Genomic DNA, 16,876 nt, shown 5'->3' with positions numbered 1-16,876 from the left:
TGAATTGCAAAGTGATGAATAGATTTGTATTCGTGGCATGTTTTGAATGTTGTTGTATTAGTAATGAGTCGTTGCTAGGTTGTATAATGGTGTGTGTGTGTGTGTGTGTGTGTTGTGTGTGTGTGTGTAGAGAGAGAGAGAGATAGATAGATAGATATAGTATATATATATATGTGTGTGTGTGTGTGTGTGTGTGTGTGTGTGTGTGTGTATTTATGTGTGTGTGTATATATATATATATATATATATATATATATATTATTATTATTATTTTATATATATATATATATATATATATATATATATATATATATATATAATATTCATTGTGTTGTGTATATATTTTGTAGTTGTTGTTTGTTGTTGTATTTGTTGTGCATATTTGATGAGGTGTGTGTGCCGTGCAAGCTGCGTCACTAGTGAGCTGTCATGTGTTGAGTGTTTTCAGGTCAGCTGCTGGCATATCAGACATAGAACATTTTCACACCTTGATTTACATTTTACCTGGAGTGGACACAACACTGGTGAAGTGGTCTTTCCAGCATTACTTTGATTGATCTCATGGCTGACAGGCGCAGTAGCCGAGTGGTTAAAACGTTGGACTGTCAATCTGAGGGTCCCAGGTTCGAATCACGGTGACGGCGCCTGGTGGGTAAAGGGTGGAGATTTTTACGATCTCCCAGGTCAACATATGTGCAGACCTGCTAGTGCCTGAACCCCCTTCGTGTGTATATGCAAGCAGAAGATCAAATACGCACGTTAAAGATCCTGTAATCCATGTCAGCGTTCGGTGGGTTATGGAAACAAGAACATACCCAACATGCACACCCCCGAAAACGGAGTATGGCTGCCTACATGGCGGGGTAAAAACTGTCATACACGTAAAAGCCCACTTGTGTGCATACGAGTGAATGTGGGAGTTGCAGCCCACAAACGCAGAAGAAGAAGAAGAAGATCTCATGGCTGTAACATGATGAAAACTGATTGACCATGTATCCAGATATTTTGATTTTTTTTCGGTAATGGCCACACATATTGAGTGCAGTGTTGGGCTAGTTTTTAACATGTCCGCCTTGGAAGCAAGAGAATCTGAGCACATTGGTTCGAGCCCCACAGGTGCCAGTATTTTCTCCCCCTCCACTAGACCTGAGTGGTGGTCTGGACGCTAGTTATTCTGATGAGACGATAAATCCAGGTTCCTTGTACAGCATGCACTTAGCGCACAAAAAAAAGAACCCACGGCAACAAAAGGGTGTGTTAGTGTATTACAGTGGAGTGATGGCCAAGAGGTAACGCGTCCGCCTAGGAAGCGAGAGAGAATCTGAGCGCGCTGGTTCGAATCATGGCTCAGCCGCTGATATTTTCTCCCCCTCCACTAGACCTTGAGTGGTGGTCTGGACGCTAGTCATTCGGATGAGACGATAAACCGAGGTCCCATGTGCAGCATGCACTTAGCGCACGTAAAAGAACCCACGGCAACAAAAAGGTTGTTCCTGGCAAAATTCTGTAGAAAAATCCACTTCGATAGGAAAAACAAATAAAACTGCACGCAGGAAAAAATACAAAAAAAATGGGTGGCGCTGTAGTGTAGCGATGCGCTCTCCCTGGGGAGAGCAGCCCGAATTTCACACAGAGAAATCTGTTGTGATAAAAAGAAATACAAATTACAGGAGGAAGGTGGCAGAATGGTTAAGATGCCTGTCTGCCAGTACAGTGTCTGTGAGGGTCTGGGTTGGAATGCATATCTTGCCCTTTCTCCCAAGTTTGACTGGAAAAATCAAACTGAGCGTCTAGTCATGCGCGCACACAAAACGAGGCATGCACGCGCACGGGCACACACGCAACCACACACAGTTGTTACACTCTGAATGTAATAGTATTTTACCACATGTTTTTTTTCTTTTTACATAATAATTGATGTGTACATGGTGATAAGTGAAGGGTGTGTCCTTTTTTTTTTCTTTTTTTTTGCTGACGGGCATTTTATTTTAAGTGAGCCTAAAGAAAATTTTCTGGTTTTGGTTGAAGGAGATAATAAAGTATTTTGAATTGAATTGAATTGAATTGAGTCATTCGGATGAAATGGTGAAGTGAGGTCCTGTATGTAGCACACTTTGCACACTTAACTCTTTCCATACGAACGGCGAAAGAGACGACGTTAACAGCGTTTCACCCCAATTACCATCATCAAAATATTGCAAGCGGAAGGCTCTTATACTGAAGGCATGAATGTTGACAAAGAATACTACAATTCTGACGACGGAAGCTAAAGGTTGGGTCATTCAGACACCCATTGGGCATCCGAGGGGTCTGTGTAGAGGAGAAGAGAGGACTGGCCGTACTGAGTGAGTTAAAGAGAGCCCACGGCAAAGTAAGTGTTATCCTCTGGCAACATTCTGCAGAAGAAATCCACTCTGATATGGAACGCACAGATATATATATATATATATATATATAAACTCCGAGCCTGACGGAGAGTTGGGTTACACTGCTGGTCAGGCATCTGCTTGGCAGATGTGGTGTAGCGTATATGGATTTGTCCGAACGCAGTGACGCCTCCTTGAGCTACTGAAACTGAAAACTGAAACTGCTGTATTTTGTTACGCTCAGTCACAGTTTGTCCTGACGTTAATGCGAACATCAAAACTGTTGCGACAAGTTCATTTTCGATCCGACTACCTAGCATGGTCACATGCTTTCCTGTCATAATGTTACCCAGACGCTCTAGACCTATCGATTACGAGGCCAGGGCGGTCACTACTAACCTTGCTCTCGTGTATTGATGCTCAGCTGATCGTGTGCGTGTTCACATTGAAACAGCATCGAGTGGACCAGTCGGCTTAATCATAGCAGTTACACCGTGTTGAAGGCAGGCCCATGTGCTCTTAAGTCTTGTAGGTAAAATGCAGGTTTGCTGATGTGGCTGGGAGTCGGAGTGTTCCTACCAAAATTCAAAATGTTCAGTCCTTCTTCTTCTTCTTCTGCGTTCACTCGTATGTACACGAGTGGGCTTTTATGTGTATGGCCGTTTTTACCCCGCCATGTAGGCAGCCATACTCCGTTTTCGGGGGTGTGCATGCTGGGTATGTTCTTGTTTCCATAACCCACCGAACGCCGACATGGATTACAGGATCTTTAACGTGCGTATTTGATCTTCTGCTTGCATATACACACGAAGGGGGTTCAGGCACTAGCAGGTCTGCACATATGTTGACCTGGGTGATCGTAAAAATCTGCACTCTTTACCCACCAGGCGCTGTCACCGTGATTCGAACCCGGGACCCTCAGATTGAAAGTCCAGTGCTTTAACCATTCGGCTATTGCGCCCGTCAATCCAAATTTCCTGACTGTTCCTGCAAACACCTGACAGGGGTTGGCATCTGTGTGTGTGTTGCAGGAAGGCAGTGGAGGGGGAGGGGCATCACAGCCGTTACAGGTGGTGGCTCAGCAACTGCCGGTCAACATGTCCTCCACAGGAATCATCATCCAGAACCAGTTTGGTCACCAGGCTGTGGTCAGTGATGTCTGTGTGTGGGTGGGGGGGGTGGGGGTGAGGGGAGGAGGTAGTAGTGTTGGGGGGTAGGGGGTGGAGAGGTGGGTTAGAGGTGTGGGAATGTTTGTGTGAGGGGGGGAAGGGGTGTGGGCGTGTTTGTGTGGGGAGTTGGAGAGAAGGGGTGTGGGGGTGTTAGTGTGGGGAGTTGGAAAGAGGGGTGTGGGTGTGTTTGTGTGAGGGGGGGAAGGGTTGTGGGCGTGTTTGTGTGGGGAGTTGGAGAGAAGGGGTGTGGGGGTGTTTGTGTGGGGAGTTGGAGAGAGAGGGGTGTGGGGAGTTGGAGAGAGAGGGGTGTGGGGATGTTTGTGTGGGGAGTTGGAGAGAGAGGGGTGTGGGGATGTTTGTGTGAGAGGGTGAGGGGTGTGGGGAGTATTTGTGTGTTGGGGGTGGAGATGGGGGGGGGGGAGTTACTGTTTGTGTTGGGGGTGGAGAGAGGGGTGAGGGGAGGGTGCATTTGGGGTGGAGAGGGGGGTTAGGGTGTGTGTGGGGTGTTTGTGTGTGGGAAGGGGGTGGAGAGGGGGGTTAGGGTGTGTGTGGGGTGTTTGTGTGTGGGTGGTGGGGGTTTGTGTGTGGGTGTGTATGGGTGCAGGTGTTGTGAGCGCATGTGTGTTTGTGTGTGTGCATGTCTGTATGCTTGTTTGTGTGTGTGGGGGGAGATTGGTTTAAATGTAAGGTGGAAGGAGGTTTGTGTGTGTGTGTGTTTTGGTATGATTTGGTATATGTGGGAGAGTGAGTGTGGTGGGGCGGGGTGATGCTGATGTGTGTTTGTGTGAAACAGGTGTGAGGGTGTGTGGGGGCAAACTTGTAGAAGTGAGTGTGTGTGATGGTGGTGGTGTGTATGTGTGTGCATGGTGTGACACATGTAAGTGTCATTTGTGTGTGTGTGAGTCTGTGTGTGTGTATGGTGTGACGTGTGTGAGTGTGTATGTGAGAATGTGTGCAGGGTAGTTAAACCACTGGTAGACGACAAGTGATGATGGGAGCTGCAGATGATGAATAACAAACAGTTACGCTGTGTCCTGGAGAAAGGTGGGGGAAGGATGATGCCATAATTTCATTGTTTTAACTCTCTCCATATGAACGGCGGAAGAGACGACGTTAACAGCGTTTCACCCCAATTACCATCATCAAAATATTGCAAGCAGAAGGCTCTAAAACTGAAGAGGTGAATGTTGACAAAGAATACCACAATTCTGACGACGGAAGCTAAAGCTTGGGTCATTCCGACACCCACTGGACATCCGAGGGGTCTGTGTAGAGGAGAAGAGAGGACTGGCCGTACTGAGTGAGTTAATCCATTTTTTCCCCTCTGTCCAGATCCCAGTGACCACAGCGCTGCCAGCCGGCCTGACGCTGACCCAGCAGGACATACAGGCTCTGCTGATACAGGCCCAGGCCCAACAACAACAGCAACAGCAACAACAGCAGCAACAGCAACAGCAACAGAGCGGACAGAAACAGTTGCAGACAGTTCTGACGACCCAGACACAGGTACACAGTCAAACGCTGGATTGGAGATAGTGGGGGGGGGGGGAATTGTTGTCATGAATGTTGGTGTGATGGCCGCCCTGGCAAAGTCTGTAAAGTGTTGGACGTCACTGGTGAGTTAGGTGTTCACCTGTGGTCAGGGTTCGAGTGCCCTGTTTCGGCATGGTGTGTTGTCCTGTGGGAAAGGTACTGTACTCTGATTTTTCTCACTCCGTTCAGGTGTGAATGGGTACCTGACTTCGGTCGGAGAACATTACAAGAGAGGTCTGGGTCCCGCCTTCCTATGCCGAGCCCTAGACACTGTGGGTATGAATTCACTGCCTTCCTGTGCCAAGCCCTAGACACTGTGGGTATGAATTCACTGCCTTCCTGTGCCAAGCCCTAGACACTGTGGGTATGAATTCACTGCCTTCCTGTGCCAAGCCCTAGACACTGTGGGTATGAATTCACTGCCTTCCTGTGCCGAGCCCTAGACACTGCCTTCCTGTGCCGAGCCCTAGACACAGTGGACATGAATTCACTGCCTTCCTGTGCGGAGCTCTAGACATAGTGGACATGAGTTCACTTTCTGTGCCAAGCCCTGGACACAGTGGACATGAATTCACTGTCTTCCTGTGCCGAGCCCTAGACACTGCCTTCCTGTGCCGAGCCCTAGACACAGTGGACATGAATTCACTGCCTTCCTGTGCGGAGCTCTAGACACAGTGGACATGAATTCACTGCCTTCCTGTGCCAAGCCCTAGACACTGTGGGTATGAATTCACTGCCTTCCTGTGCCAAGTCCTAGACACTGCCTTCCTGTGCTGGGCCCTCGACACAGTGGACATGAGTTCACTTTCTGTGCCGAGCCCTGGACACAGTGGACATGAATTCACTGTCTTCCTGTGCCGAGCCCTAGACACTGTGGGTATGAATTCACTGCCTTGCTGTGCCAAGCCCTAGACACTGCCTTCCTGTGCTGAGCCCTAGACACTGCCTTCCTGTGCTGAGCCCTAGACACAGTGGACATGAATTCACTGCCTTCCTGTGCCGAGTCCTAGACACAGTGGACATGAATTTACTGCATTCCTGTGCCAAGCCCTAGACACTGCTTTGTTGCTAGTTGACAGTTTGCCAATTCATTTCATGGCCTTCTGGAGCCATTTAAGCTGTCATGCTATCTCCCTCCCCAGATTGCAGAATGGTCATGTATTTTTCACATTCCTGTAGTGTGGTGTTGTCAGCCTATTCAGTCTTGTGCATGTTGTATACAGAGTTCACTTCATTTTCGGTGGTCATTGGGTTTCTATGTTCGGCAGTTCTTTTTGGTCTGTGCAGGTGCTGTTCTGTAACTGCGAGCAAACGTGACATGGTGTTACTGATGAGTTTGGTTTGTTCCGGGTTTTTGAATGCTGTAGTACTGGTTGTCAGACTATGTTTGGCAGTTCTTTTTGGTCTGTGCAGGTGCTGTTCTGTGACTGCAAGAAAACGTGACATGGTGTTACTGATGAGTTTGGTTTGTTCTGGGTTTTTGAATGCTGTAGTACTGGTTGTCAGACTATGTTTGGCAGTTCTTTTTGGTCTGTGCAGGTGCTGTTCTGTGACTGTGAGCTAACATGACATGGTGTTGCTGATGAGTATGGTTTGTTCCGGGTTTTTGAATGCTGTGGTACTGATTGACAGACTATGTTTGGCAGTTCTCTTTGGTCTGTGCAGGTGCTGTTCTGTGACTGTGAGCAAACGTGACATGGTGTTACTGATGAGTTTGGTTTGTTCCGGGTTTTTGAATGCTGTAGTACTGATAGTGAGATTCTGGGGTAGGCGTGTCTGATCCCAGACTGACCCCTGACACAGGTAAGCGTGGAAGGTGGCAAAATGATTTGGATGCTTACCTGCCAGTGCAGTGTCTGTAAGGGTCTGGTTTCTAATCCCAGTCTTGCCGTTTCTCCCAAGTTTGACTTGAAATTCAAATTGAGTGTCCGGTCATTCTGATGAGACAATGACTTGAAATTCAAATTGAGTGTCTAGTCATTCCGATGAGACAATGACTTGAAATTCAAATTGAGCGTCTGGTCATTCCGATGAAACAATGACTTGAAATTCAAATTGAGTGTCTAGTCATTCCAATCAGACAATGACTTGAAATTCAAATTGAGTGTCTGGTCATTCCGATGAAACAATGACTTGAAATTCAAATTGAGTGTCCTGTCATTCCGATGAGACAATGACTTGAAATTCAAATTGAGTGTCTGGTCATTCCGATGAGACAATGACTTGAAATTCAAATTGAGTGTCTAGTCATTCCGATGAGACAATGACTTGAAATTCAAATTGAGTGTCTAGTCATTCCGATGAAACAATGACTTGAAATTCAAATTGAGTGTCTAGTCATTCCGATGAGACGATGACTTGAAATTCAAATTGAGCGTCTGGTCATTCTGCTGAGACAGTGACTTGAAATTCAAATTGAGTGTCTGGTCATTCCAGTGAAACAATGACTTGAAATTCAAATTGAGTGTCTGGTCATTCCGATGAGACAATGACTTGAAATTCAAATTGAGTGTCTAGTCATTCCGATGAGACAATGACTTGAAATTCAAATTGAGTGTCTGGTCATTCCGATGAGACAGTGACTTGAAATTTAGACTGAGTGTCTGGTCATTCTAATGAGACAATGACAGATGCTGTTTGCAGCATGCACTTTGCGCACTGAAGAAGAATCCATGTCAACAAAAGTGTTGCCCCGTGGCAACATTCTGTAGAAGAAATCCACTCCGATAGGTACACAAGCAGAAATCTATGCCCTCAAGGCCTGACAAAGCACGTTGGGTTATGCTGCTGGTTAGGCATCTGCCTAGCAGATGTGGTGTAGTGTTTTTGTAGATTTGTCTGAACGCAGTGACACCTTGACAAACTAAAACTGGATCACAGTTTGTTTGCGAGAGGCTTCAGATCTCCTTGCTCAGTACAGGGGGTAAATAGACAAAACGATCATACATGGAAAATGTCACCTGTCTGTCAGAGTGTGTATGTGTGCGTGCCTGAAATCCGATTGAATGACACAGGAAATGTATGATGAGCGCCCAGTGGCAGCAGTCAGTCGGCTCTACCCAGGAAGGCAGCCTGTTGTGCAAATGACCCTGTGTTTGTAATGCGCTTGGAGCTTGGTCTCTGACCGAGGATAGGCGCTATATATATAAGTATCCGTATCAAAGACACCCACTCTGCAGATCTAACAAACTGTGAATTACCCCCCCTGACACAGGTTCAAACGAAGAAGCAGTCCTGACAGTCCATCGTGGTGTCCCCGCCAGCTACCCTACTGATCCTACTGATCTAACAAACTGTGAATTACCCCCCCTGACACAGGTCCAAACGAAGAAGCAGTCCTGACAGTCCATCGTGGTGTCCCCACCAGCTACCCTACTGATCCTACTGATCTAACAAACTGTGAATTACCCCCCCTGACACAGGTCCTGACAGCCCATTGTGGTCTCCGGACAACCACCCTTCTGAACAAACTGTGAATTCCCCTCCCCCCCCAACCCGCCCCTCCCTCCCAGCACAGGTACAAGCAAAGCAGCGGTCTCAGCGACAACCACCACCCTATACTTATCAACTATGTGTTACCAGTCCTGACAACCACCCTGCAGATCTAACAAACTGTGAATTACCCACCACCACCACCACCCCGCCCTCCATGACAACAGGTCCAAGTGGAGCAGCAGTCCCAACAGCCCATAGCGGTATTCAGACAACTACCCTTCTGATTTAACAAACTATGAATTACCCCCCCCCCCCTCCCCCACAACAGGTCCAAGCAGAGCAGCAGTCCCGACAGGCCATAGCGGTCTCCCAGGTGCCAGCACCGGTACAGCTTGCCATCCCAGCAGTGGCGGTGTCTGGGGGCGCAGGGGGAGGGGGGCAGCAGGCAACGACGTTACAGACGCTGCAGATCCCAGCGGGGGCGCTGCAGGCGGCACAAGGCCTGCAACACATCGTGCTGGTCAACCCCGCACAGCTCCCCGGCCTTCAGCCTCAGCTGCTGGTGCAGAACCAGGTCAGGTCTCTGCTCGTGTGGGGGTGTGGGGTAGGGGGTGTGTGTCTGGGTGGGTGGGTGGGTGGAGGGGGGTCTCTCTCTCTTAATTACATTATTATTATTTAGTTATTTATTCATTGTTTTATTTATTTTATTTTATTTTCTCTTTTTTTTCTCTCTTTTTTTTTTTTTTTTTTTTTGTACACTTATAGTTGACTTCATCAAGTTTTTGCACCTTGTACATATTATTATTAGTAGTAGTAGTTCTTTTTTATGTTTTTTTTTTTTCTTTATTTTTCTCAAAGCCTGACTAAGCGCGTTGGGTTACGCTGCTGGTCAGGCATCTGCTTGGCAGATGTGGTGTAGCGTATATGGATTTGTCCAAACGCAGTGACGCCTCCTTGAGCTACTGAAACAGAAACTGAAATCTTTCTCTGTCTGTGTGTTTGTGGGTGTGTGTCTCTGTGGGTGTATCTGTGTTTGTGGGTGTATGTGTGTGTGTGTCTCTCTCTCACTGTGTGTGTATGTGTGTGAGTTTGTGTCTGTGTGTTTGTGATTGAATGTGTGTGTGTGTGTGTGTGCGTGTGCATGCATGTGTGCGTGAATGGTGTTGAGAATGGTGGTATTGCTGACATTGTGTTTGGCAGCCGTGATGATGACAATGACACCAATGATGATGGTTGTGTATGAAAATGCGCATGTGTGCATGAGTGAGTGCGTGAGTGGTCTTGACAGTGGTGATATTACAGACATAATGTTTGTGGTGGGAGTGATGATGACCACACCAACGATGACGGATATATGTGTGTGTATGTGTTTGTGCGTGCATGAGTGCATGAATGGTGTTGACAAGGATCATATTGTTGACATTGTGTTAAGTGGCGGCAGTGGTGATGACGATGGCACCAGCAACAACGACGGTGATGTGTGTGTGTGTGTGTGCATGCATGCGTGAGTGGTGTCGACAATGGTTGATATCGCTGGCACTGTGCTGGGTGGGGGCAGTGATGATGACAACGATGACGATGTTTTGTTTTGTTTTTTTTGTTTTTTTCCCCGGACTTTCTTGGGTCGACCACCGTTTTATTTTGTATATGAATTCATTATAACAATTCAGAGTAAATGGAAAAGAAAGGGGAAAAAACAAAGAAAGAAAAAAAATGAATACAGTGTACATTAACAATAACATCGTCATCATAAGTCATTATACTTATATTGTTCTATCAATTTGGTCAAGGTGGACACATTTTCATCATGTGTAACAGTGCAGTTTTATAACATATAATAGACATTATATCTAGCATGGCTAACGTAATGTGAAAAGAACACAACCCACACATGGGATATCTAATGTATGAACACATTTCCTCTAGTTTTCTATACGTGATTATATAAAACACCCATTACACAGTCATGTTAAACATTATTACTGCAGACACATGACGATGTTTGTTGTCTCCTCCCAACAGGCGGCTGGGGCGCTACCAGTCCTGCAGAGCGTGGCTACAGCAATGATTGCTCAGCCATTGCAACAGCAGCAGCAACAGCAACAGCAGCAACAACAGCAGCAGCAGCAACAACAGCAGTCCCAGACTCAACGGACCACGGTGGCTACTAGCTCCCAGCCACTGACCGTACAAACCAGCATCGCCGCCCCTTCATCGTCGCCCGAGCTGAACTCTCCGTCGTCGTTGGATACCACCACTGTGGTGTACCCTGGTGGGGTGCATGGGATGTCCGTCACCGTGGTGAGTTTATTGTATCGCTGTCTTTGTCACAGCAGATTTCTCTGCGTGAAATTCGGGGTGCTTCTCCCCAGGGAGAGAGCGTCGCTACACTGAGAGCGACATGTGCCACCCTTTTTTTCTTTTTCTTTTTTTTTTTTTTCCTTGCCAGCAGTTTTATTTGTTTTCCTGTCAAAGTTGATTTTTCTGCAGAATTTTGCCAGGGACAACCCTTTTTTTGCTGTGGGTTCTTTTATGGTTTATCATCTTATCTGAATGACAGGTATCCAGACCACTTCTCAGATTCATGGGGGGCTGTTGTTTGAGGGACGTGTTGGCGGTCTCCACTCTGGGAGGGACGCTCACTCAGTCTGGCGCCGCGACTAAGCGATTATTGTTGTTAGTAGGGGGCTTAGTAGGTGGTGTCCAAAGTACATTAAATCAGAACAGGCACCACTGAACACCACCGAAGTGACTCAGCAGCAGTGCAGGGTCTCCTCTGGTGTTTGGCCTCCTGGTGACCTAACATCGATGGTTTCCTGTGGACTGCCGACGTTGGAACTGTGACAGACGAACCCAAGTGTGGCCGTGTATGGGGAAATCTAAATGAGCGGCGTGGGAGTAATGCCACTGAAACAGTGCAGATGATGGGGCAGCAAAAAAAAAAAAAAAGGAAAAAAAAAAGAAACTAGAAACTGAAAGTGAGTTTGTAAGAATACTGGCCAGCACTAGGGAGTATGCAAAGGACCTCCTCTCCTAACTGCAACGTTTTTCTTGGAGGTCAGTGCTGAGAGAAAACGCCATGGAAGATGATTGTTCTGTTCATGCTTGCCTCAAATGCATTGCTGAAACTTTTTATTTGTGGGGTTTTGGTGTTTGTTTTCTTTCCATCGTCCCTTCCGCCTCCCCCCCCCTTTCATTGAAGGTTATGTTTTTCTTTTTTGAAACTTACACCAGTGGGTTCATGGGGATGTTGCTGTTTTTGTGGTGGTACAGTGTGACCAGGGAATGTGTGTCGTCTGTGTGCACAGGAGGAAAACATAGACCTGGAGGAGCTGGAACAGTTTGCTAAAACCTTCAAACGCAGAAGGATAGAGCTGGGTAAGTGTGCTGTGACAGTGTGTGTGTGTGTGTGTGTGTGTGTGTGTGTGAGAGAGAGAGAGAGAGCCCCAGATTGTCGCTGTACATACTGCAACACCTACCTGTGCATTACGTTAGCTACCCATCTGGATTACCATGTCTGATGGTGTTTTTTTTTTTTTTTTTACGTATTATTCACTTTGTATCTTGCAGGTATACCCCATAGCATTTATTTGTATAAAAGTGCATTTCTTCACTTCATAATCTCTGACAAAAAGCAGACCACCAAATTTCCATTTCAAGTCTGATATGAATAAGACACAATATTTGCATTCAGTATTGATCCTTGTTTAATAAATTGAAATAGAAAAGAAAAGTTTTTAGACTTGAATGCAGATGACCATGTTGGTGGGCTTTCCTGTGAAGAATACTAAAGTGATGTTCTTTGGTTTCTGTTTTTGGTTCGATATATATAAGATGAAATAAAATGCAGAGAAGGTATACTACTGTGGACTCCAGTTCGAACAGTTATGAGCTTATGTGGTGAGTGACGGGAGGTGGAGGAGGACAGAAAAACAGAGCAATACTAAGTACGTGTTATTTTTCTGACTTGTGATTTTACATCCACTGATGACGTGTTGTGATTTTACATCCACTGATGACGTGTTGTGACTTTACATCCACTGATGACGTGTTGTGACTTTACATCCACTGATGACATGTTGTGATTTTACATCCACTGATGACGTGTTGTGATTTTACATCCACTGATGACGTGTTGTGACTTTACATCCAATGATGATTGATGACATGTTGTGATTTTACATCCACTGATGACGCGTTGTGATTTTACATCCACTGATGACACGTTGTGATTTTACATCCACTGATGACACGTTGTGATTTTACATCCACTGATGACGTGTTGTGATTTTACATCCACTGATGACTGATGACATGTTGTGATTTTACATCCACTGATGACATGTTGTACATCCACTGATGACGTGTTGTGATTTTACATCCACTGATGACGTGTTGTGATTTTACATCCACTGATGACTGATGACATGTTGTGATTTTACATCCACTGATGACATGTTGTGATTTTACATCCACTGTTGATGCGTTCTGATTTTACATCCACTGATGACGTGTTGTGATTTTACATCCACTGATGACATGTTGTGATTTTACATCCACTGATGACATGTTGTACATCCACTGATGATGTGTTGTGATTTTACATCCACTGATGACGTGTTGTGATTTTACATCCACTGATGACATGTTGTGATTTTACATCCACTGATGACATTTTGTCCACACCACACTGTCAGGCTTCACCCAGGGTGACGTGGGCATCGCCATGGGCAAGCTGTATGGCAACGACTTCAGCCAGACCACCATTTCCCGCTTCGAGGCGCTCAACCTGTCCTTCAAGAACATGTGCAAACTCAAACCCCTGCTGCACAAGTGGCTGCAAGACGCCGACGCCATGTCCCGTAATCCCGCCGTCATCTCCGGCGCCGCGGGTTCTCTCTCGGCCGCCCTCTCGGCGGACGCCATGGGTCGTCGCCGGAAGAAGCGAACCTCGATCGACACGTCGATCCGTGTGGCCTTGGAGAAGAGCTTCCTACAGAACTCCAAGCCGTCCTCAGACGAGATCTCCACGCTGGCCGACACGCTCAACATGGAGAAGGAGGTGGTGCGTGTCTGGTTCTGCAACCGCCGCCAAAAGGAGAAGCGCATCAACCCCCCGGCCTCCTACAGCGGCCCTACGGCCATGCAGGTCATGGCCCACCACCACAGCCACCACCAGGGGGCCCTGCTCACCCCTGTGCCCGTCCCCTCCCTCACACCCACCACCATCGTCACCTCCGCCGCCAGCAACAACAACGTGGCTTCTGCCGCCGCCACCACCACCACCCTCGTCCCCACCCTCGCCGCCACCACCGCCGTCGCCGCAGGCAACAAGGGTGCGGACAAACAGTTCGCGTCGGCGGCGGCTGCTCTGGTGAACGCGGCCACAGGCAACGCCATCCCCATCATGTCGCTAGGGGCGGGTCACCCTGTGCTCAGCTCTCTGGCCGTGGCCGCCGCGGCCACAGGGGGGGGAGGAGGGGCCAACAACTCCGCTGCTGCCGGGCTGGTGCTGCCCACTTTGGGGGACAAGAGTGGGGGTCAGGGTCAAGGTCAGGGTCAGCAACTGACGTCGGCGGCGCAGGTGTTGGCGAGCGTGGTGAAGGCCAGCAGCGGAGTGCACAGCGTGACCCTCACCACCACCAGCACCAACAACAACGCTGCTGACGCCCACACGTAACCTGGGCAGGTGTGGGGAAGAACGTCCTTCCTCCCCGCCCACATCCCTCCCCATCCCTACCCATCCCCCCTGCCGGCAGCCCTCTGTGTGTGTGTCTGTGTGTGTGTGTGTCTGTGTGTGTGTCTGTGTGTGTGTGCATTTGTGGGTTAGACTGCTATAGTATGCGGTAATATGTCCACAGTGACGTCACTGATGGATTCGTGTGTGTGTGGTGGGGGGTGGGGGTTTAAAAACCCCTTGACTTGTATAGTATGCAGTGATGATTATGTCCATAGTGACATCACATTATGTGTGTGTGTGCGTGTGTACATGCGTGTTTGCGTGGGTTGAAAACCCCTTGACTGGTACATAATGCTACTTAGTAATAATTATGTCCATAGTGACGTCACTGATGACATCATCAAAAGAAGGGAAATAACTCTGGAAAGTTCAACTCATTTGATGCAGAGTGGTGTATCTCCAGAGCGCTTTCTCGGTTTCTTTCGGGGTGTGTGGATTGTTCTGGATGTTGATTTATGACTTGAGACAACACTTTCTGCTGTTTTGTTTGTTTGTTGTTGGGTTTTTTTCCCTGGCTGGAGGTGTTTAAAAAAAAAATGTTATGCAGTAATCAACAAACCGTCATCGGTTTCTGTGCTATAAACGTGACTTGCAGGAGGATATGCCCAACATCGATTGATATACAAGCCTGCCCATGACGACTAGATGCCATGTGTTGTTGTGTTGTCTTTTTTTGTGGTTTTGTTTTTCATGTTCTAAAACAGAAGCCCAGGAAGGGTGGTAATGTTGTGTAAGAAATGCCATAAATGTTTGAAAATGTACTTGACCATACTGAGTTGTCCAAGTGTTGGCTGAACTTTCAATGCTGTGTTTTGTTTGGGGGCAGTAGGGGGGTGGGGGGGGGGTGGGGTTGCCCTTTGATTCAAAGTGCCGTTGTTTTGTTGTGTTGGTTAGAAGGGAACATAATTTTTTGCCTTTATTTTATTTTTATTTTATTTTATTATTTTTTTTGTGGCTTCCTGATCTTAAAGGTCTGCTGCACTTTGCAGTGTGCTGTTGTCATCTCTGTCAAGTTGGCACCTACCATTTTGCATATGTTCTGTTGTTGTTAGTTTTTTTTCATAATGTTCTTTCTCTGTGTCTATCCCTCTTACACTGACACACAGACACACACACACATACGCACACACACACACACACACACCTATGCGGGATAACATGCATATCTTCCTCAACTATCCATCCCTCTTCATCTCCTGTCCCCCTCCCTTCTCCCCCACCCCCACTCCCACACACTCCCGCTCCCTCCACCCCACCCCCCTTTTTTTTCTTCTTTCCTTCTAACTTTAAAGTGGACAGACGTTAAATTGAAGACTACTACCGACAGTGAGACATTCTGCTGCAGTCTCCTGCAAGGTGTATGCCATGTCAAGACTGCCCTGAGGCCTCTCACCAGAGGTGAACCAGCACTGCTACTGATGATGAAGTACTTGAGCAGTGCTTGTCACGAACAGTGTTTGGCCCAACACTCCGCTTTTTATCACAGACTGACATAAGCTTACGGTTTGGCAAACAGAATTGTGAGAGCTGCATACCCCGGTAACCAGTGGTCATTTACAGCTTAGTCTTTTGTGAAGGACTATTACTCTGAAATTAGGAGGCAAAATTGCACTGGCATTGCTGCAGCCCTGGGTGCTAGCTGGCTTTTGGGGATCACCCCAGTGCTGATTGTCCTAAAACCCTCTTGGCCGAGAGAGTGGAAGCATCCAGTGTTCATCCATGTCTTCACTCTGACGGTGACAGCACCTGGTGGGTAAAGGGTGGAGATTTTTACGATTTCCCAGGTCAACATATGTGCAGACCTGCTAGTGCCTGAACACCCTTCATGTGTATACGCAAGCAGAAGATCAAATACGCATGTTAAAGATCCTGTAATCCATGTCAGTGTTCGGTGGGTTATGGAAACAAGAACATACCCAGCATGCACACCCCCGAAAGCGGAGTATGGCTGCCTACATGTCGGGTTAAAAAACGGTCATACACGTAAAAGGCCACTCACGTGTATATACGAGTGAACATGGGAGTTGCAGCCCACGAACGCAGAAGAAGAAGAAGAAACCCCTCTGAAGGAAGGTACCATACAAACTCAGAATTGACATTTAGTTTATAGGTGCAAGGGTACAGTTTCCATGCAGTGTCCAGGTGCAGAGTACAAGTCTGTATGCACCTTACAAAGTGCATAGCTCAGAGTTTGTATGAACTTTACAGGTGTGTACACACTTTCTAGGTGCACAGAACCATACATTGACTACTTTTAGATTTTACCTCCAGGGTTTGTTTGTTTTTTTTTTTTCTTCTTCTTGGAAAAGCAGTACTGAAATTGATTTGATTTTTCTTTAATGAGGGAAGCAGATTAATCAAAGACTTTTTTTTATAATTTTTATTTTTTAATCCTTCCGTTATGGCAAAGAAAAAAAAAATAACAGACCTCAGTGCAGCTGCTGTGCTGCCAGTTAATGGACAGAGGCAAAGTGACACTGGGATGTTTTTTCTCGACAGGGACTGTTGCATTTGGTGGTCAGTGTTACTCATTGCTGAAGTGCTGGTGACACGTTCCCAGCTGCATGCTTGTCAGCTTAGGATTTGAGTTATCGTTTTATTCTCTAACTGCTGCGACGGAGCAATGCAGGAAA

The 16,876-nt window shown here is 47.0% G+C and overlaps 1 protein-coding gene across 2 annotated transcripts in view; it reads left to right on the top strand.

The window, feature by feature from the left end:
- The window catches only part of LOC143277505 (uncharacterized), a 39,739-nt gene extending 24,749 nt beyond the window's left edge, over window positions 1-14,990 (top strand). For both annotated transcript variants that reach the window (XM_076582357.1, XM_076582358.1), the window contains exons 3-8: window positions 3,398-3,514; window positions 4,868-5,041; window positions 8,832-9,077; window positions 10,526-10,804; window positions 11,812-11,881; window positions 13,201-14,990. In XM_076582357.1, coding sequence (XP_076438472.1) covers window positions 3,398-3,514; window positions 4,868-5,041; window positions 8,832-9,077; window positions 10,526-10,804; window positions 11,812-11,881; window positions 13,201-14,183 — 1,869 coding nt within the window. In that variant the 3' untranslated portion in view covers window positions 14,184-14,990. The remainder of the gene's footprint in view (window positions 1-3,397; window positions 3,515-4,867; window positions 5,042-8,831; window positions 9,078-10,525; window positions 10,805-11,811; window positions 11,882-13,200) is intronic.
- Window positions 14,991-16,876: the final 1,886 nt, after the last annotated feature.

The sequence above is a fragment of the Babylonia areolata genome, chromosome 34 (assembly GCF_041734735.1).
Source record: "Babylonia areolata isolate BAREFJ2019XMU chromosome 34, ASM4173473v1, whole genome shotgun sequence".
Taxonomy (NCBI): Eukaryota; Metazoa; Mollusca; class Gastropoda; order Neogastropoda; family Buccinidae; genus Babylonia; species Babylonia areolata.
Note: the sequence above shows the minus strand (reverse complement) of the source record. Positions and strands in the feature narration are given on the sequence as shown.